This window comes from Rhea americana, unplaced genomic scaffold, assembly GCF_003343005.1.
Source record: "Rhea americana isolate MKP2758 unplaced genomic scaffold, rheAme1 scaffold_198, whole genome shotgun sequence".
In the NCBI taxonomy this organism is placed as follows: Eukaryota; Metazoa; Chordata; class Aves; order Rheiformes; family Rheidae; genus Rhea; species Rhea americana.
Window position 1 is genome coordinate 469,092 of NW_028186127.1, and position 21,088 is coordinate 490,179.

Consider the following 21,088-nt stretch of genomic DNA (forward strand, 5'->3'; position numbering starts at 1 on the left):
AGGCTCTGCCGCGGGCCCCTGGCTCGGGATAACGCGGCGGGGGGGGGGCGGGTAGCGGTCCGCTCGCCTCGGGTTTCCGCGTCCGTTTCCCCCTCGCTGATGTTTTACACCTTGGTGGCAGCGGCGACCCGAATTCGCGGGGTTTCCGGCACCTCGCCGAGATGCTTTTTCCTCCTCGATTTGTTCTAGTTCAGTTAAACTCCTTTTCCTCTGCAGTCTGCAGAATTTTTAAGCGAATAGGTTTTAAGTAATTTTTTTTAAGGAGAATGGCGCGAGCTCCTAAGTAGAATTTTTGAGCAAGTAGTTCATATAGCCTCGTATCCGATGTGGGAATTTTCCGTTGATGCTTATGGCATTTGTGCTTTGGGAAATTTTCTKTTAACATCCCTGTTTAGGTAGATAAGCATATTTCATGAGGCACAACAGCTTGTATTTTCGTCAAAGTTCTGCTGTAATACATGTGTATTTTYCTTAAAAATATAGATTAGTGTGGTAATTAATAGTTTCTCTGCTAAGTAAGCTTGAAGTTGTTTTTTATAATCCTCAGCTCAATGCTGGTACTAAACTTTGAAGGAACAGGTTAAAACAGTTTCCTGTAAAACAGAATGCGTATGGTTTTGAAGTATTTAAATTTATACTGGACAATGTAAATTATTGTTTTTAAAGCTTCAGTGCTGGATTTTTTTCATAAAACATCCAACTTGGTCAAAGCTTAATTCTGTATGTTTTCACTAAAAAGTTTACTTCATCATCGTTGACATAGCAGTTAAGTTTAAGAACTTAAGTTAAAACTTGTATTTCTTTTAAAGCTTTGTGCTTTAAGTATTTTTTTTTCCAAACAGACCTGAAACTTGCACTTTAGGACATTTTGCTTCTTCAGAAGACCGGGACTAAATTGTCAGAAATAGTTATAAAAGAAATAACAGAGATTAACTTACAGAACTCAGTCTTGCTATGGTATAGCACTATAAGGACATAGAATATAATGGGAGCACTGATGGTAATTTATTCTATAGTTTTGGAGGCAGACAGCACATCACTTCAGATGGGGAAGAATGGAACATGGCCATTCTTGCCTGTTGCAGAGAGAGGAAAATTTTCTTTCATATAGAAAGTGGGGAAGCTGTTGGTAAGTTGATACATAACTTACCTAAACTGAGAAAAAAGCATACTGTGACTACGTCAGTGACGTTTATATATGCTAGAAGCAATGGCTTTTGTCTTAAAAAAATTCTTAAAAAAAAAAAAAAAAGCCGGTCAAAGATAGATATCTGCTGTACTTAAAAATCTTGATGTTGATTTCTTTGAAATGTACTTTGCATGTGCGCTTTCAGGATATAAATGTCAACATATTTTAAGATCTGACTGGAGATTGTTTGGATTTGGAGATTTGGAGTCGGTAAAATAGTACCTCTTAGCACTATTTAATGTTTTTCTGTTGATGTTTTTGTTGCTTTTTAATTTTATTTAAGGTCCTATTCATATTGGTAGGTGAGGACTGAGAAAATTGACTCTGTTGTCATATATGTGGTCTGGAAGTACGGGGGGTGGTTTTTGTTCTCCCCCCCCTCGCTTTTTTTTCCTCACAGTTTCATTTCACCTGCATTTGTTTCAATTAAAATCTAACAGTTTGATTTTTAGCATGCTTGGTCTTCTTTAAGTAAGACCAGTGTTGTATACCTACAAGCATTAAAGCAAACTCTCTTGCAACTCAGACTGTATGAAAAGACCTGAAAGATGGAGAATGTTTATGATGTTTCTTGCTTTTTAATGTCAGATRTAAAGTAAAACAGAGTTTGGTGCTATGTCTATGCATCTTGGGGGAAAATATATAGACATAGCACTTGAAATAGTGTAGAATTTGAACCTGTAATAAAGAGAACATTTTTCCCCCCTTGAGCTCCTGTTGTTCAGAGCCTGTTGTCTCAGCACACTGAAACCCACCATCATTAAACTCTTGTGATTTCCTCTGACCGAACGTATTTTCAGTATTTTACCTATTTACTTTAACATTGTATTCCTGATGTTTCTTCGGTTCATCAGTATTACCAACCCTTTAGCAAAATAGAGTTGGACGAGATCTGAGATGCAAACAAATTTAACATGCAATCCAGAAAGCTACCAGGAAAGCAGTGTCATGCATTGAAAGTGGCAAAAGGGTGTAACATCCTTTCTGTATGCCACTCGTGAAATATAAGTAGCTTCTAGACTTGTTTTATGGAAACAAAATTGTGACTTTTGTAACTTTTGAGATTGTTTGTTTGTTTGATTGGTTCTTTTTCCCAAATTGGTGTGTTTKCAGGTTTAGAGTATACTTTCTATTAAAATTACAAAGGAAAAATTATGGGTGTATAGATATGATATATTTACTTAGGTAAGGAGTGATAAAAGAATATAGCCAGCAAGTTTTCACAGTAGTTTTTAATGAACTTTATTACTCTTCCAACAGATTTCTTAGACGTGTGAACAATGGAGGAAGAGGCAAATCAAATGCACTCCCTGAATGCAAAGGACATGCCAAACTCTGAAAGCGGCTATGTGTGGCATGTCACGGATATGAATCGACTCCATCGTTTCTTGTGTTTTGGTTCAGAAGGTGGTACTTACTACGTCAAGGAGCAGAAGCTGGGCTTTGAAAATGCAGAAGCTTTATTAAGACTGATTGAAGAGGGCAAAGGTTGTGATGTTGTTCAAGAAATAAAGATCTTCAGTCAAGAAGGAAGAGCAGCAAAACAGGAGCCCCTGCTTTTTGCTCTTGCAATTTGCTCACAGTGTTCTGATGCAAAAACTAAACAAGCGGCATTTAAAGCTGTTCCTGAAGTGTGCAACATACCAACTCATCTCTTTACTTTTATCCAATTTAAAAAAGATCTGAAAGAGGGCATGAGGTGTGGCATTTGGGGCCGGGCACTGAGAAAAGCTGTTGCAGACTGGTACAATGGAAAGAATGGCATGGCTGTTGCTCTAGCAGTTACAAAATATAAACAAAGAAGTGGTTGGTCTCATAAAGATCTTCTGAGGTTGTCCCACCTGAAACCTGCCAGTGAAGGTAATTTCTTACTTAGCTGAAGATACTACATTTTAAACCTCTTGTATTTACCATGCAGCTATTGTGGAAGCCAAAATACTATGGCAGAATGGTGATGTCTAAGTGTTGTAAATTATATTTTTTAAAAATGAGTGGTCGTGTCAGAAATTTGTTCGTGTTAAGAGAAGATAAAATAATCAACTTCCAGTAATTTGTTCCTACTCGTTTACAGATGATGAAATAATACTTTTTCATTATTCAGGAAAATCTGTTGGTTTGGAATATGTTAGACTTCTTACTTCCCTGGAGARTAATGTAGTAAATAAAAACTACTGCTGTAAGTTGTGTATGCTTATATAACTGGCTGTATCTCAAGTCTAATTGCAGCCTACCCTTTTTGTAGCAAGTCAGCCATTCTGGGAATGAACCTTAAAAAAAACAAAGCAAAGCATAGCTGCTAGCTAGTTTACTTGCTAGAATGATAAATGCCAGTGCAAAGATGGTAATTCTTGTAATATTTTTCTTTTTCAATAGGAATTGCTATAGTGACTAAATACATCACCAAAGGGTGGAAAGATGTCCAAGAGACATAYAAAGACAAAGCAGTTTCTGCAGAGACTGAAAAACTTCTGAAGTATCTGGAGGCTGTGGAGAAAGTGAAGCGCACAAAAGATGAATTGGAAGTTACTCATTTGATAGAAGAATATGGTTTAGTTAGAGAGCATCTTCTGACAAATCATCTGAAATCAAAAGAAGTAAGTAAACTTCTGTGTCTTTGTATATTCTATAGAGTAATACTTTTCGRAGTGTTAAGTCTAGATTCCCATTAAAAAAGCTCTTATGCAATTTTACTTTCAAGTTATGTAAATAAGCAACTAATTTAAAATAGTGAAGATCTTTGTGTAAGTTTGACATTTATTTTAAGTACACTTATTTAATGTCTAGATGTTAATTCTTGTATTTAAGAATCTCGTCTTTTTTTTCCTCCTCTTTGATGATAGGTATGGAAGGCATTGCTGAAGGAAATGTCAATTTCTGTAGTGTTGAGAAATTTAGGAAAGATGACAGCGAATTCAGTGCTTGAACCAGGAGGTTCAGAAGTAGCAATAGTGTGTGAAAGGCTGGGAAATGAGAAACTACTAAAAAAGGTAAGAACTTTTTCCTAATCRGTGCTTGTCTTTTTGTTTTTAATCTCTTCCTAGGCTACATTTCTTCAGATAACTTCACAAAATAAAAAGAATGTTTATGAAGAAATGTGTAGTTTATTCTTTTAAAGAWGTGAAATGGGGCAGGTTTAGTTCAGTTGGTTAGAGCGTGGTGCTGTTAATGCCARGGTCGTGGGTTCAGTCCCCGTACAGGGCTATGCTKAGGGTTGGACTAGATGATCTCCAGAGGTCCCTTCCAACCTTACCATTCTGTGATTCCTTTGATGCATCATTGTTCATTTGACTTCGCACCTATTCCTGAAAGCACTGTGCAGGTTAAGTGTATTGAGAGCTAGAGTCTTTTCTTAGATTAGAGCTATGGCAGATTTTGGCTGCTGAGTTCATCTGTTGATTCTGAGTGGTATGATTTAGAAKTGGCAATACAAACTTTAAAAGTGAGTATAAGCCACTTGTATAGCATGCTAGGAAATGATGAGGAAACTAGCAGAGAAACTAAGGAAGAAAAAGAAGACAGAACAGGGAGACTTTCTCCTTTCACACTGTTYTACTGCTAATTAAGAAGGTAAGAAAACAAGAGGAAAGGAGCGAGGGAGAGCAAAGTGCTTAGGAATTTAATGGTGGATAGAAAAGAGAAGCAGCTTATTCTGAGTTTCCTCAGCTGGGATATTAAAGTTGGGGCACTTACCTTCTTCAAGACAATAGTGGAAATGAGAAGAAAGTACTTTCCTCATCCTMCCATCCTTCCCTTTCCTCCAGTTTCTTTTTTAATCTTGCATATCTATTGGGGTAGGAGAGCAAAGATGACATACTATGATGGAAGACAGTCAGTGAATGGGTATTCAGATTTGTTAATGTTTCCTGCTGGTATGCAGCAGCCACTAATTTGGTTAATGTAACAAAAGAAAAAAAAACAAAAAAAACCAAAAAACACCAAAATACTTTCTCCTTACAATAAGAGGAAAATGAGTACTATGTTCTGAAAAACACCTTTTTTGTCCAGTTTTAGCATATCTGATAAAAAAAAAAAAAAGTTTTAAGTTTGTTGTTCTTCTTGCCCAATCCTTTCCCCTCAGCAGGACAGGGACTTTCTTCTACTGTGAACATGCGATAGTAAATTGCACTATACACTTGTAGACTGAGCTATGAAATTTCACTGAAATTTCAGGTGATGGCATTGGGTAGAATTTGGAATTCATCAGAGGGTCCTGGAAAGGGAATGAGGGCCATTACCTGTAACTGAAAGCTGTCAATACATAAAACAGCTGTACAAAGACTGGGTGAGCTCTTCAAATTTAATAAATTTGAAGCAACAGTATACTAAAACAGAAACTGTGTAATGAAATATTATTTTTTAATGTTTGTTACTTTCTTTTTTAAAGTGGGAGTTCAGATTTTTTAAAATTTACTTTTGATGTATTTTGCCTATAGGGTAGAATACATCCATTTCATATTTTGGTTGCATTAGAAACCTATAAAGCTGGACATGGAAGTAGAGGGAAGCTTTGGTGGCGTCCTGATGAAGACATTTTAGCAGCCTTAGATGCCTCGTTTTACAAAACTTTCAAGGTAATACAGTTCTTCAATTACTTTTGAAGTCTATGTGTTCTTAAAGTTTTATAAAATAATCTAGAGGCTTTCTGTTGGGTGGATAATTGTGGTGGATAACCTGTTTGACTTTATAACAAAAAGAACTTGGAATTTTATTTCTTTTTGCTTGCTTCTTTGTTTGTTCAAACAAACAAACACAGCTTCATGATGCTTAGCTTTAGGCAACATTTTTATCCTAACGTTGTCCCAGAAAGGGAAAGAGTCACTTCTAGGGTTGAAAGCAGAGGAAAAAAGAGGAAATTAATATATTAACTATGTGTATGTATTTTCCTCTTTTTGTCTTTTAGACAGTTGAACCAACAGGAAAACGCTTCTTACTTGCAGTTGATGTCAGTGCATCAATGACACAAAAAGTTCTGGGCAGTGCTGTCAATGCTAATACAGTTGCTGCAGCAATGTGTATGGTGAGGCATTACCTTTCTTTAATTTGTGACTATCCGAATTCTCTTGTGTGCTAAAGTAACTTATGCTCCTCTTTYATTACAAAAGTAGGCTAAAGCTAGCTAGAAATGAGAAGGAAGTGTCTACATGCTTTTGCTTGGACACAGATGATGTGACTAGTGTGACTTTGTGCCTCATTGTTAGATTAGCAACTTGAAATTACTACATCYCAATTGAGTAAGATTAAAAATAAAGAAAAGCAGTCTTGGGTTTAGCTGATAATGCATTTTAAAGAAATATGCAGGGGCTTTGACAGTATCATGCACGTTACACTAAGAAATTTGGGAGAATGTGTGTGTGAATTTGAATTGTCAACATAGCCTTTATATCRCAGTTTCTTTCCCCTCAACCTGAGCTTCTAAAGCTTCTTTGAATTTTTTTTATTACAGATGACTGGATCTGGTTTGTGTTCAAAAATTTGTCTCGTGTGTCAGAGAAGAGAATAAATATGAAAGTATCTTAATTTACAGTAATTAGAGATATTTAGCTCTGATCTTTGCAATGCCAATTTGTAGTAATATTACAGAGTATTTAGAGCGTGGAGTAAAGCATTAATGTATATATGAATCATGCTGATTTAAATGTAGAAGGATATAGTGCTTTGTGTATATATGTATATGTGTATATATATATATATATATATATTTTTCCCTCCTCTTTTTCAGGTTGTGGCACGTACTGAGAAGGATTCCCATATTGTTGCCTTTTCGCATGAAATGGTCCCCTGCACAGTGACAGCTGATATGACGTTACCTCAAGTATTAGTGAAAATGTATGAAGTATGTAAAAGAAAAAAATATATAATAAATAAATTATGTATATATTTACTGCTAACATCACAGCTTAGATGTCTCTGCAGTTGTATCCAGKTTTTTTTTGTACATATTTGTATAGTAAAATATTGTGGGTTTTTTCTTCTCTTCTGCTTAAAGAAAATCCAACAAATAGCATTATTTTAACTACCTAAATATTAAACATTGCAATTTAGAATGGCAGTTAGGTCACAATGATCTCATTGTCAGTTAGGATGAAAAGAATATCTTAAAAAGACTGGACAGAACTGAAGTGAAATGAGTAAGTGAACATGGCTCAACAAAGAAACCTCTGTATAATAAAATATGAAATATATCACATAAAAGGTGATAATTTTTCACTGTTTACCAGTTTCTTTAGTAATGCATTCCATGAATAATAATTTCTTTTTTTCCCCTCTTTAGATTCCAATGGGTACCACTGATTGTTCCCTCCCGATGATATGGGCTCAAAAGACACAGACAGCTGCTGATGTCTTCATTATATTTACTGATAATGAGACATTTGCTGGAAATATTCATCCTGCAGCGGCTCTTAGGGAGTACAGGGAGGTAAATATGCTTCTGACTGTTTATATTTGATGAATACAGTACAAAATATTTGTTATTAAAACGTTTTAGAGGCTTAAGTATTTGCAGCTGTATGTGGTAGATATTAATCCAAATATTGCTAAAACCTGGTGTATTCTACAGTAAGGTAGAATTTATAGTATTAATTGTATATATTTAAACCCATTAAATTGCTAAAAGTATTTGTAGTTAACTTACATTGTTACTAGTATTGGAATATCACTAAAAATTGTTTGGTATTCAGTGAATGTATGAATTACCATATGCTATATAGAATTGAATTAGTCTTTTATAAAAATTTCTTACATAATGAAATTCAGTTCACAGAATGTTAAAACTCTAAACTTTGATCTCAGTAGATTTCACAAAGTTGAATGAAGTAATAAAATAAGCCTGTGGGAGAATTGTYAAGAGGATGAGGTGATAGCAACTTCTGAAGAAAGCTCATTTATGTTTTCAAAGAGCTACTGAAGTTTTAAGCTAAGCAGGATCATATTCCTTAGCAGTTTCTCTTTTGCTTATAATATCTATAGAACTTTTCTTCTAATTTTACTTGAAATTGAACTATTTAAAAATAATTTCCACAAGTATATTTCTRTTACAAACTGTTATTTGAGTAACAGTGTTTTATGGTTTGTGGGACCTATTTCTAAATTAATATTTTGTAAACTGCAAAAATATTTTTTTGCAAACATATATGTGATGACATTGATCTTCACAACATGTCCAGTSAGTTGAAGTTAATACCAAGATCTTTAATAATTCATCTGGTGAACCCTTGCCACGGAGTTCTTCAGTTGAGATTAATGCTCATTCCTACATTTGTGCTTTAAAGAGTTCCTAAACTCTGGCCTTCATGCTGCTTGCTTTGAATTACCTTACAGACTACTATTCTGCAAATGGAGCTCATTTAGCTGAATTGTCCAGGCCGAAACTGTTGTATTTACTCAGCTGACATTTGGAGATGCTTGCTATAGGCAAAAATACGCTGTTGGACTCCTGTTGAATGATATGATAATGATTACTGAAAGATGTCTCTTAAAATGGTCTTAAAATGAAGTATTTTACTTTTGAAATAGTCTGTGAGTCTTAGTATTGTAGGGAAGATGTGTTAATGTACCTCACTGTAATCATTTCAATTTATTTAAATGGAGATTTCTACTGCAGCTTAAGCACAATATTATCAGCTAAGATCTGCAGTTCTTGTCATGCCATCTCTAATTTCTATCAGTATGCCTTTTCAAACAGCATTTTACATATGCAGGATAATGAGTTATGGCCCTCTGGCATGTTTGCTAGCAATGTAAGTTTTCAGTAATGTAAGTTACTGTGTATGTATTCTGAAAATACCTTCCTTTTTTTGTTTTCCTTCCTCTAGAAAATGGGTATTCCTGCTAAATTGATTGTTTGTGGAATGACATCGAATGGTTTCACTATCGCAGATCCAGATGACAGAGGCATGTTGGATATATGTGGCTTTGATACAGGAGCTTTGGATGTTATTCGAAACTTCGCTTTGGATTTGATTTAATTTCCTAGGCATCTGCTCTTCCCAGTGGGTCCATTGCTGGCAACAGACTTCACCCTGGGAACTCCCAGCCAAATATGCTTTATTAGAATATAGCACAGTATATACATATCAGAATGTTACCTTTTTGTAAAGGGAAAACAAGAAAAGCAGATGAGAAATCATTTCTTCTTTTCCTGTTGCACATAGTTTAAAATAACAGTGGGAAGCTTGCTAGAAGTAGCTACAGGGTTACACAATATATAATTTAATTTCATTTATAATAGCTTGTAATTAAAATGAGTTTGGGTTTCTTTTTTCTTTTTTCTTTTTTTTTTCTTCCTGTCACTTTGGGATGCTTGTTTGCAAGAATAAATTGATGAGTTACTCCAGGGATGGGGCGGGAAAGAAAACTGATTTAGTCTTTTAATAATGTCAGTTTAATTACAACTCAGTTGAGAGGGATTTTTCTTTGGGCTTTTCTTTAATCTTTGTATTTTAAACAAGTTGCTAAGATTCAGCAGTTTTCATTGTTGTACTTTGAATCTAAAACAAGAAATATTTTCTGGCACATGAGAGACCATGTAACTGTGATGCAGTATAAAAGTTACTTGGTGAAATTTTATACTGATAACACTGAAAGTAGAACAACTCATGCTAATCCTTTCAATTAGGAAGATTATTATCTGAATTTTCAGGAATAAAATTTAATTCTTTTTTATAAATTGAGGAATAGGTTCTGTACAATGTAGTTTCAGAAGTGCTGTTATAGAATTGATGTGCTTTGCAGGAAGTTTTACAAACTTCTTAGTAGAGAAAGAGCTTTGAAATGGCTAGAAAGCCACATTCAGTCCATATTTCAACTTCAGGTGGCATCAGTACGCTTTCAGTGAGGAAGATCAACAAGTGCATGTGTCTTAGCCTACTCTTTAAAGTTAAGGGTAACAACCAGAAACAGATCGGTTTCATTCTTCAAAATAATAATGTATTTAACGATACAGAAAAAATCTTAATGAGAGTATTTCATTTTTTATCTCTTTATAGATTAATGCTACTTACTTCTGATTTCTTAATTTAATTCAATCTAATATTTTTCAAAACTACCTCCAGTTTATAGTGAGCAATTCTTAAAAATTTTTCACAAATGTACAGTTGCCTCCTTCATGTTCTCAAAACCTTGCTTAGGAAGAGATCAAAACTGGATTTTTTTTTTTTGAAGTCTGATAATAAGAGGGTGAATAAGGAGAAAGCTAGCGAATTTCTTACCACTTTGGGATAGGAATTACTAGCAATTCACGTGTATGCGTATTTAAGTGTGTGTGTGTTTGTATGTGTGTGTGGGGGAGTTAAAAGATCTCTAATGGATCACAAACTTAGACAAAAGGAATTTTTTTAGAGATGTTTCTACACAGTCTCTTAAGACATATGTATGGTATGTCAGTCTTTTTTATGCCAATTCTGGCTCTTTTAAACACTGAATTTATTGTTAATTTGAAAATAACTATAGCTTATTAAAATAAGCCAATTGTGGTATCTTACATAAAGGACCATTATTTTCTGCTTTTAAAAAAAAGAAACTTTTAAATGTAAAATTCGAGTTCCTATTATACTTTTGATACTTAGAATACTTTTCATTTTGCCTTGTAGGTACTGACTGTAAATTCAAAACTTGCATTCCGTAGGATGGTTATCTTTTTGGTGCTATCTAAAATGCAAGATTGCATGTTGCTGAAGGTATTATGCTACATACTCATAGCGTACCTTAAAAATCAAAACAGTGAGGGAAGCCTAGTCTGGTGTTAATCTGCAAAAACACTATTGAGTTGTTTCAAAACCGTAGCTTATAGAAGTGATAGTAGGAATCTTAGCTTTCAGTGGAAATGAATGTTGTTACTTCTGAATTATTACTGCTAATAAAATACAGCTGTGATAGAATGCTTGAAAATGCAGGACTACCAGGAACTTGTCAGGTAACATCTATTGGGAAAAAAAAAATATTCCTAGAAAAACTGAGAAATAGCACTTTGAGTTTGAAAATTAGCTACTTTATTAAAAGTTTTTTTTAAAAAAAAAATCAATTTTAGTGTCCTTGCTAACTGTGAATATGGTCACCCTGAATTTGGGGAATAAACTGACTTGATCAATATATGTTAATAATTATTCCAAGTAAATACACTGTTTCAGGATTGTTTTTGGCAGTGATGTGTTTTAATGATTAAATTACTACCAAAAATAATCTAGTTAGATGTTTACTCCTAAGATAGACATGTTGAAAATAACAGGTAGATAAGTATCCTTTACAAGTATTTTCTTATTTGAAGTAGTATTTGTGGAGTAATAAGTATTATTTTGGACTAAGAATGAAATGAAAAACTTAAACAGGTATTCCAAGTAGTTTCRTGCAGTTCTTGCATAAATTTACTGCAAGTAAAAGTATTAGACTAGACTAAYTGCTAACAGGTTTAAGAGTTAAGAGTAGTGCTGCATCTTTGAAAGCAGTCAAATTTAAACACAAATCCTTGAGCTAGAGTGAAAGTGAAGGTAAAAATTTCAGTAGAACTTATAGAATATGTAGCTCCCTGTATCTGTTGACATTGGATAGCTACGCCATCTGTGTTACAAATTGTATCTTCTTGTCCATGCTGGAGTACGTAATACRCTCCTAAATATTTACTGTATTCTCTATAAGACTACAAAAAAAAATGTTATGGTAGAATATTGTATTCTAAATGGCYTGGTTGTACTAATGTAAAACTAGCACCAATGAGATTGTATTGTTTTGTGCTCCTCCCACAGGTGATTAAGTAGAATTTGCTCCCTCTCAGAAAGATAAAACAGAAGTCATGTAATTGTTCACCTTTATATGGATGTCTTGAGCTTCACAGACGTAGTGTCTAGCAGGAGTTGGGAACAGAGCAGGATGGCTGATATTACCTGAGTCCTTCAAGGTTTCCACGTAGAGGAAAGACTGAAGTACATGGTAGCAGCTGAAACTTGGTACTCAGTGTGCTGACCCTTGTCCCCACTGTTTTCTATCTGGTATTGTTATTACCCTACAGTAAGCATGGTAGGATGATGCTGCGTATTCCTTTTCCATAGACTGGATCTTTTTCAACTGTCCATATGTTGAGGCTTGGAGGATAGTGAGACTCTYTTGCCATAACATAAATTTGTCTTGGTTTTGGTCTTTAGTTATTAAAATTAAGTTGATACTTTCCAAAATGATATATGGATATGTAAAGAGGCAATAATTRAATGTCAAAATGCAGTATGCAGATACAGACGGGGTGAACACTGATTTCCTGATGTCTGACTGTCAGGCTTTCAGTTTGACTTTCATTTCACTATCACCACATTAACAATTCTTAAAAGTACTAGACTGTTACGTCTAAGACTATAATATTCAGGCACTTTAGTTTTAAGAAAGAAGGAAAGGATATAATATTTAGAAGCATAGTAGAGGTATAACGTCCATCTATAGTGAAGGCTGTAACTGATGGACTTCAGAGGTCAAGTTTCTGTATGGGAGTGATAAAATCAAAAGTGCAGAGAAGGCAGACAGTACTTAAGAATTTTTAAAAGTTGTGCAACACATACATTAGCATCATGTAATAAACTGAATAAAGACTAATACTTTGGCCAAGAATTAAAGTTTTGTGCTAGGTATTTTGGACCTTTAACAAGGACAAAGAGAGTTTGAGGTGCTTATAGAACTTAAATACTGGGAAAATAGGGGTGTTTACAATCCTGTCTCTTTTTTTTTTTCTTAAAAAAAAAAAGTCTGTAAATAGGCTAGTTCTGCAGTCAGCAGGGCCAGTCTGTTTAACTCTCTTCTATGTAACTGGCCAGAAAACGTATTGCTGCTTAAATCCACTGTTAAACCTGTTTGATAAACATAATCATTGGACGTTTTTGGTTTGTTTGGGATTTTTTTTTTTGGGGGGGGGGGGAGTGGTCCATAAATGGCTGTGGCTTGAAAGATCAGTATTCAATAAAATATATATTCTTGGCTTATAAAGTACCCAAACAGTTTTGGAAATGTAGTTTAATAATGGCTCCATCTAAAAACACTAGGAAAATGTTTTTCTCCATTGCAAAAATGCTGTGCTGCTTAATGATGCATCTACCTGGTAGCTCACCRTATCAGAAGCGCTATTATTGGTTCCAGTTCTCTCAGCTCTTCTGTTACTGTTTCTCTTTGTCCTTCATTTTCCCTATTCATGTTGGATTGTTTTTCTCCTTTCCCATCTCTGACACCTCTGCTTTATACTAGAATTGCTTTTCCCATACAAACTCTTATTCATGCCTTTCACGCCTCTGTTCATACTCTACCTTGTTGTGTAATTGGGCATGCTAACTTAGCTAAGTAACTTGCACTAAAACTGACATCTTATTTATCTTAATTTTGAAAAGTAGACATTTTTTCGTTTCTTTGATTATATAAATCTCAAAAACATACAATTTTCTGTATCAATCAAATTTTTGGTAAGATTATTGCACGTGCATTGCAGTAGCAGATTTTTTTCCCGAAAAATGTATTTAAAAAACCACCTATCTAAATGGCTTTATTCTTAAATAAATAAATAAATAAATWAAAATAATTCTTTAGTATTGGCTTGTGCAAATTTAAAGCTACTCTCTAGAACTGGTTCAGTGAGTAGAAGCTTTCCATTATGTTAAATATTACTGAATTGCTGTTATCTACAGACTTAGGAAAATATTTAAATGGATATTCTTGACAGAYGGCAACTGATTTGCAGTATTGGTTAGAGAAAATTGTTAAAGAATAGTATGTAGATACAAACCTGAGCAAAGAGTAATTTCTTTTATTTTGCACTTTTAGTGGTTTAAGTAGCATTTCATCAGTTTACAGGTTTATTTAGCTATTTACAGTGGTTCACAGTGGACAAAAATGCTGTAAGTAAATTGTTTTAAGGGCTTTGTGGAAGAGATTTCATCACATCATGATACAGTATAATATACAATATTGCTGGGTTAGGGTTATGGGGAAAAGGYGAATCAATAGAACAATGGTACGTGCTGCTCTGAGAGCTAAGATTAAGGTTAGCCAATTTCAGCAGGAGATAGTGTCTTCAAACGTGCATCCATTTTGGTGCATATTTTGGATACTGTAAGAAGTGTTTTTTTTTTTCTTCAGGTATTTCTGCATTCTGAATTTAAGTTTTTATATATGTATGTATGTATGCGTGTGTGGTACCTTAAGAAATTCTAAAAATACTTCATTAAGAAATAATGAATATCTGTTTTGTTAATGTTACCAGCTGCTTTGTTAAGCACAAGTGACAAATAAAATCTATGTTCTATTACATTCTCATGTATAAGTGCAGTTCTACTCTTAAAAATAATTCCATGTAAAGAAACAATAGATCAGTGCATTCACAGCTCTGTCTGCTAAGTTAACTAACTTAAGATGTTTGTTTCCGGCTTCTCAAACTTCTTTGGAGCATGCTGTTTGAGCTGGAAGTGCACGTACGTCCTAACTAGTGTCAGTATTATAAATTTAATTCCTATTACAGAATCTTTTAGTAGGTAATTCTTAGCATTCAGATCCCAACTTGAAGCTGTGAAGGCAAACATTATTTTTAAGACAAACGGCTTTCTCTTGGAGACATTGCTATACAGAAAAATATGGAAATCTTTAATGACAACTTTTGAATCAATTTTTCGGAGTAGAATCACACTTTAACTGCCATATCATGTTTAAGTAACATAACATGGCTTTTTGCCATCCAAAATGAAGGCACTATCTTGCTGCTACTTTCTATGAAATGATACAAAGTTCATGCGAAAACATTTGGATGGGGAGCCTTAATATGGTAATAAATAATAATAAACCCTTTGAGTGCCTTAAGACATACCTTCTTTAATGAATGGGCTTTCATTAGTATCTGAGGACATACAACATGTTTTCTCAATTATTAATGTAATTTTGCCTTACATGACAATGCCCTGGAATTTCTGAACTTTAGAACTCAAAGGGTTATTTTGGACTACTGTTTGGGGCTTAAACAAAACAAACAAAAAAGAACAAAATGAAAAGTGGTCTCTGAAAAATTCCTTTGTGTGCTATTATTTTTTTAACATAATGGATTTACCAGCTTTACCAGATTTCAAGTGCAAAAGTTAATCTTCTGAGAAAATGTAACTGGCCTAAGAATTCTACACAGGGGAAAAAAAAAACTTGGTTACCAGCATACATGCAAAATAAATTGCTTTAGTAATTATGGATTTAGGGAGAGAGGTACATTTGTGTGTGTTTAACTTGAGTGTGTCCTTGTGAACAATTTTAATAAGGCAGTGATGAAACTAGCCAAATGCAGTGAACTGCAGTATTAAAGATAGAACATGGTCAGTGTGTTTAGTTAGCTCGTTACACATGTTAAAGATGCACTGTGCAGAGAATTTTATATTGAAGACTTCCTACAAATTAATTATTTCATACTTACATCTCAGAAATGAATGGATTTCTGAAATTCAGAAGATCTTAAGTGTTCAGTTATCTGAGTGGAGATATATTTGATGCTTTATTTCCTTGAGGGAAGAAAGTAGTCTGGATGCATGGAGTGCCCAGAACAATGGGGACAACAGGAGCCCTGYTCACAAGTAGTGAATAAAACTTAATTGACTATAAAGTTTTTATTCTTCAGCTGTGCACCTTTAATTGTGTAATGGTCTGTTTTGCCTAAGAAGGGAATATATTTTCCTATTTGCATATGAACATTCTTAAGACACCAGTCTTAGCATTGCCTAGCCTGGCTTTGGATGTACATTATACTGAAAAAAATGTGGGTTTTTTAGATGTTTAACTGCAAGTGAAAATTGCTAGTAAACTGCATTCTGACTGTAGAATTTAACTACGTAATAAACTCTATGCATATTAGACCCATTTTGCTTGGTTTCARGTTTCATAATGGTGTTGGCTTACTCTTAACCTAGTATGTAGCTGTGCAGTTTASTGATAGGAAACCATCTGACTCCCCCCAAAGGATATTCCTGAATTACACTGTATATAGACTGATACTTCACAGTGTAAAGATGAAACAGCAATTATCTRCCCCTGTAAAGTTACAAAAAGCCTTATTCACTTTTTCTGTTAGTACTTTGACTTACACTTTGGGAACTGAAATTGACAGAGGCAAAGGAGCAAAGGCAGACATGCCACACCATGCCTGCAGAACTGCCCAGATCTTCCAGAGACAKTTACAGAGAGAGAAAACTTATCAAGGAAGTTGGTTACAATGGGAAGACTTCCCCCACAGAAGATCCTAAGATAGGATAGAAACTGAGCTAGTTTTAAAACTGTGATTAATCCATTGCAAACACGTCAGAAGGGACTGGCTAGTAACAGACCTAACTCTCTTGTCCTAAGATCACTAAACCCTAGAATGACTTTTTTTTTTTTTTTTTTTTTTTTTGGAAGCTGGCTAACAACTGCTGAACAATAGCAGCAGTAAGACTTTGGTAATTCCTCTAGCATAGGTATGTGCCAACTTTAAGAGAAGTTTGCATTCTCCCTTGCCAAAGCCTGTATCTTGAGAAACCAACTGAACCCCTTTTTTTTGCAGTGGAAACTGAATTCTTTCTCCCCCAGTATGACACACCATGTTTCAGAGCAATTCAAATAATGTACATGGATTTTAGAACTTTTTGAATACAGATTTAACTCTTCTGTTAAAGCAGAAATTGATTCAGCTGCAATACTTACATAGAAAGTAAGTTTTRAAAAATTTATGTTCTGAAAAGCCCTCCACTATGTGATAATTTAACAAATGTTTAACTGACATACCACAATACAAAAATTACATAATACATACATTCGTACATAATACAAAATCTCATAGATGAAAGATTAACTCCATGTAAAAGTTTAATGATGTAGTTGTCAGATGCACTGCTTAAAAGTTACTGTAACTTTGCACTTACTTGAACAGTGASTATACAAGAGAAAAGTAAACCTATTTCCCGTAGTACTATTCTCCTCTATTAAAATAAATGACCGAAGCACTTTAGATCCCACTCACTGACTAATTCCATATTTGCAATAGCTTATTTCCATAATTTAAATACAGCACAACAGCTGGTGGCAAGGTAGTGGCATTACAATTTATTTTGAGTAAAAACAGGTATTTCCATTACTATTTAAAATATACATATGCCCCTGAAACCATCAGAAGTTTAACTGTAGACACTGCTTTTAGCAGAAGGAAAAGATTCTAAACTAGTACAAGCATGCAGAATAAAATAACACCAGGCTTGACATATAGTAACGTAACTACAAGCTTGTTTTGCTTTGTATTTCATGATGACCTTTGACATTCAGAGAAGAAATAAATTTAAAGGAACTATTAAACTGAACTTTGACATTTATTGCAACTATGTTGGAACAAAATTAGAAAGCAAATTMATTTGCAGCATAAAATACAGAATTGTTCAGAACTTTTTAGCACTGTGCAGAAGATCTTCAAGACAAGTTTTGTTGAAAACAGTAGTGCAGGTCTCATCATCACTCATTTCACATGCACTGGTATAGTTTTTTTTYCCTGACACACAAATCTATACTTCTCCAAAGCATAGTATCAGGACATAATAGCAATAAAAAACACCAACTATGAGACATCATCACTYAAGAGCCCCAAGAGGTAGATGATGGTCTGTATCGCTATTTTGGTTGTGGTAAAGCTGAGGCAAGGAGACTGAATAATTTGCCAAGCCCATGAAGTCTGTGTCAGAAAATGATCTGTGGTTCAGAAAGCTGTATCTTGATGTCCTGTTAAGTCCAGCTGATGGGGGGTACCTTCGTGACCTTTTAACGTGTCTGAAATTCTAACTGTGCAAGAGGTTAAGAACAAACAGGACTAAGCTGGGCTAGATGGATGTTCAGGATTTTCTTCTCACTTGACACTGATGAACTAATGGAAGCAACTTGCCTTCCTCGTGAAGCCTTTGAGTATCTGTAGCACCTCCAACAAAAGTCCCGTTGACAAACACCCTTGGGACCTATCAAGCATATGAAACCYGCATCAGTTACTTTTAGGAACCAAGATAAAAATCTTAAGTGAACCCATAYAGGAACCGTAGTACTTAAATGCCAGCCTTCTTTATATCTGCTATTTCTACTAATATGAATATTAATATGAATCATATGGTAATATTAAAACATATACATTTCCATAACATTTATATAAAAGGAAAAATTTTTAATGTTTCACACACCACACAGAATTAGGATAAAGTCATTATAGGAGACTGGAATATATACAAAATATTGAGTCAAGTGGGACTATGTAAAATTAAAGGRATTGCAACATAATCATCAAGAAAAAGGAGTAACTATACAAACTAAACTGACTTTTGTATGTCAACCAAACCTACATCCTCGGTGACAGTACAAAAAAAGATCATATCTGAGGAATATTCAGTCTCATAAAGAAGAGACATTAGAGAATCCTTCTGGAGTACCTTGTATTTAACTTAGGAGCTCATATTCCATGTTTATCTTGCCTCAAAAAAGTCCAGAGTTTGTGGTCATAGTCCATGAAGAACCTATCTGCAACATAATGTCTGTCTCTGCTCATAACATCCAAGAAGATATACTTACTGTTCTGCCACCAGTCATCTGTTCAAGAATGTCTTGGAACTGACTTCCATTCTTATTCACATCAAGTTCTACAGCTGTGTAATTTACATTCATACYCTCAAAAAGTTTTTTTGCCATTTTGCAGTAGAAGCATGTTGTTTTCGAGAAAATCACGACACAGTTGTCAGAAATAATCTCCTGTATATTCAAAAGAATATTCAAGTCAATGTGCTTTGTAATTAAGTCTATGTATTTTAACAACATCCAACAGTCACAAAAACGAATATGTAAGTTAGAWATCTACTATTATGGTACCAAATACAGGAAAATTAATCTCTTTAAATGTTTTGGGGGCATTTTTAACAAGGACAACTGAAGAGTTCCCAGCCATGCTATAGGGATGGCTGGCTACTTCTTAACAATGTTCCTAACCACTATACCTCTTTTTCATTTTTTAAGGTAAACTGAAAAGCTCGTTTAACTTGTAAGTTCTCTCTACTTTTAATCCAGAGCCACAAGATTCTTAATGTGAGGTGTAAGCCACTTTTCTTTAAAAAGCATTTGCAAAACAGTCAAACAACGAGCAGAATAATGACTTCCACTAAAATATCTATCAGGAAGATGCCATCAACTGTATGGTGAGCACAAATCATTCACCACATGTTTGTCCTGAAGACATCTGTGGTGGTCATGCACCTTCTCTAGGGAAGCATCCCATGCTTTCACATCAGAATGAAAATCGCTTCCCACCTGAAATCACTTCCCACTTGACTGCCAGGAAAGTCCCTTGACCTCAGCCTCTCTTGCTCTCTGATCACAGACCTTTTACAAACTGTAGAAGCTGTATCTCCTTGAAGTACTAGTACAGCTTTTCCTGTCTGCAAGGCCAACAGGATATGCTAGTGATAAGCAGAGTAGCAAAAAAAGGGGGGGGGGTATGAGTGGGAAGACAAACAGACAGACTCCTATTACTTCACTGCAAGTATATCCAAGGTGGTTTTGTACGGTCACTTAGTATCAGTTCTTACTTGAAATCAGTAATTTTACAAGGCTTAATGCCCAACACAGAGGACGATATGGAATTTAACTAGAATATGGGAAAAATAAAAAAGGATCCAGGCTAGAAAGTATATGCAGCAAGTATTTGGTAATAACCATAAAGATCCAATTCAATATGCAGAACTACTTATAGCATATCTTTGCATAACTTGGGGAAAAAAAAGAAAAAAACTGAAAGTAACTATCACTTTTGCAAACACTGAAAAATCAGTAGAAATCTCAAAAATAACTCATTACCTGTATTTGATTCACAGCAGCATCATTAGATAATCCTACAGAAGCYGGCAGCCTATTTCCCATTCTAAAACTAAAAAGAAATGAAAAAAGTCAGATACTCAAGCTTTCAGACAAAAGAACACATTATTACCGCTCCCAAATTATTCTGAGGTTTGGTTTCATTCAACCCACGCCAGGGTTGGTTCTGTCTGAATATGTAATGGCATTTCCCCCGTGCACATAAACTCTTCCACCTGCAACGACCACAGTCTCATTAGCTCTCGCATGCCTGCAGTAGCGCCCAAATGAAGAGGCTGACGCAGACTTTAACCAACACGGTTGTCGTTACCAGTCAGTGGGTTTCGGGTTTTTTCCTTCCTTCCTTGTTTTTTTTACAATGACAACACGTATATACGAGCGTCCTGCAGAGGCCGCTCGGAGGCCCGCACACCCCGAGGCCGGCCGGCCGGCCGCGACGCGCCCCTCCCCGCTTCCCTGCGGCCCGGCCCCCTGCTCAAGAAGGGGCCCGCCGGTCCCCGGAGGGCCCCCGCGCCGCCCGGGGGGAGCTGCCCGCCGCCCGCCCTGCTCCGCTCCGCTCCGCTCCGCTCCGCACCGCCGCCCCAGCGCCGCCGCCGCCGCCCCGCGCAGCGCCCTCTGCAGGGCCATGGCGGCCGCCAGGAAGGGGCGGGGCTTCCCCGCAGTCCTCACCGCGGTCGGGCGCAGTGCAGCGCTCTCCCCTCCGTCCCCTCCCCTCGCGGGGACGCGGGGCTGCCCGCGGCGCTGCCGGTGCCCGGGAGCGCACCGGAGGGGGGGGAGGGTTGGGCCCTCTCTGCGCAGGCGCGGCCGGAGCTGGTGGCGCGCGGCCCGGCCGTTGGCGCGGCCGTTTGGGGGGAATGGGGAGTGGGGGGGGAGGCGCAGCGTGTGACGCCTCAGCGGGGAGCTGCCGAGGGCGGCCGGCGGCTGCGGGGAGCCTGGAGGGAAGGAGCGGGCAGAGGAATGTGCAGCAGGGGAGGAGGAGAGGGAGAGTCCCGGTCCCGAGGGACCGGCCTGCGAGGAGACTCCTTGGAGGGAAAAGAGATGCGG

General features: G+C 36.2%; 3 protein-coding genes across 6 annotated transcripts in view; 1 reads left to right on the forward strand and 2 right to left on the reverse strand.

The window, feature by feature from the left end:
- Window positions 1–752, reverse strand: part of UCHL5 (ubiquitin C-terminal hydrolase L5) — an 18,957-nt gene extending 18,205 nt beyond the window's left edge. Inside the window, exons 1-2 of the mRNA XM_085303181.1 lie at window positions 745–752; window positions 111–217 (exon numbers count right to left, since the gene is read on the reverse strand). Of these exons, the coding sequence (XP_085159307.1) occupies window positions 111–217; window positions 745–752 (115 nt within the window). The remainder of the gene's footprint in view (window positions 1–110; window positions 218–744) is intronic.
- A 255-nt stretch (window positions 753–1,007) lies between these two features.
- Window positions 1,008–14,461, forward strand: RO60 (Ro60, Y RNA binding protein). 2 transcript variants are annotated; one of them, XM_085303192.1, is made up of 9 exons: window positions 1,008–1,129; window positions 2,450–3,049; window positions 3,563–3,783; window positions 4,030–4,176; window positions 5,623–5,760; window positions 6,090–6,206; window positions 6,909–7,022; window positions 7,461–7,607; window positions 9,004–14,461. In XM_085303192.1, the coding sequence occupies exons 2-9, from the start codon at window positions 2,470–2,472 to the stop codon at window positions 9,154–9,156; spliced, it is 1,617 nt and encodes a 538-aa protein (XP_085159318.1). In that variant the 5' UTR covers window positions 1,008–1,129; window positions 2,450–2,469; the 3' UTR covers window positions 9,157–14,461. The 2 variants fall into 2 exon arrangements, with proteins under 2 accessions (XP_085159318.1, XP_085159319.1); XM_085303193.1 differs by lacking the exon at window positions 9,004–14,461 and having other exon boundaries at window positions 6,909–7,015; window positions 7,461–7,589.
- Window positions 14,462–17,237: 2,776 nt separating this feature from the next.
- GLRX2 (glutaredoxin 2) lies at window positions 17,238–20,692 on the reverse strand. Of its 3 annotated transcripts, none has more exons than XM_085303194.1 (4): window positions 20,619–20,692; window positions 20,027–20,096; window positions 18,752–18,928; window positions 17,238–18,150 (listed from the first exon to the last, which is right to left on the reverse strand). In XM_085303194.1, exons 1-4 carry the CDS (start codon window positions 20,669–20,671, stop codon window positions 18,031–18,033), a joined length of 420 nt encoding a protein of 139 aa, XP_085159320.1. In that variant the 5' UTR covers window positions 20,672–20,692; the 3' UTR covers window positions 17,238–18,030. The 3 variants fall into 3 exon arrangements, with proteins under 3 accessions (XP_085159320.1, XP_085159322.1, XP_085159321.1); XM_085303196.1 differs by lacking the exon at window positions 20,619–20,692 and adding an exon at window positions 20,355–20,601; XM_085303195.1 differs by lacking the exon at window positions 20,619–20,692 and adding an exon at window positions 20,295–20,601.
- Between the last annotated feature and the right edge of the window lie 396 nt (window positions 20,693–21,088).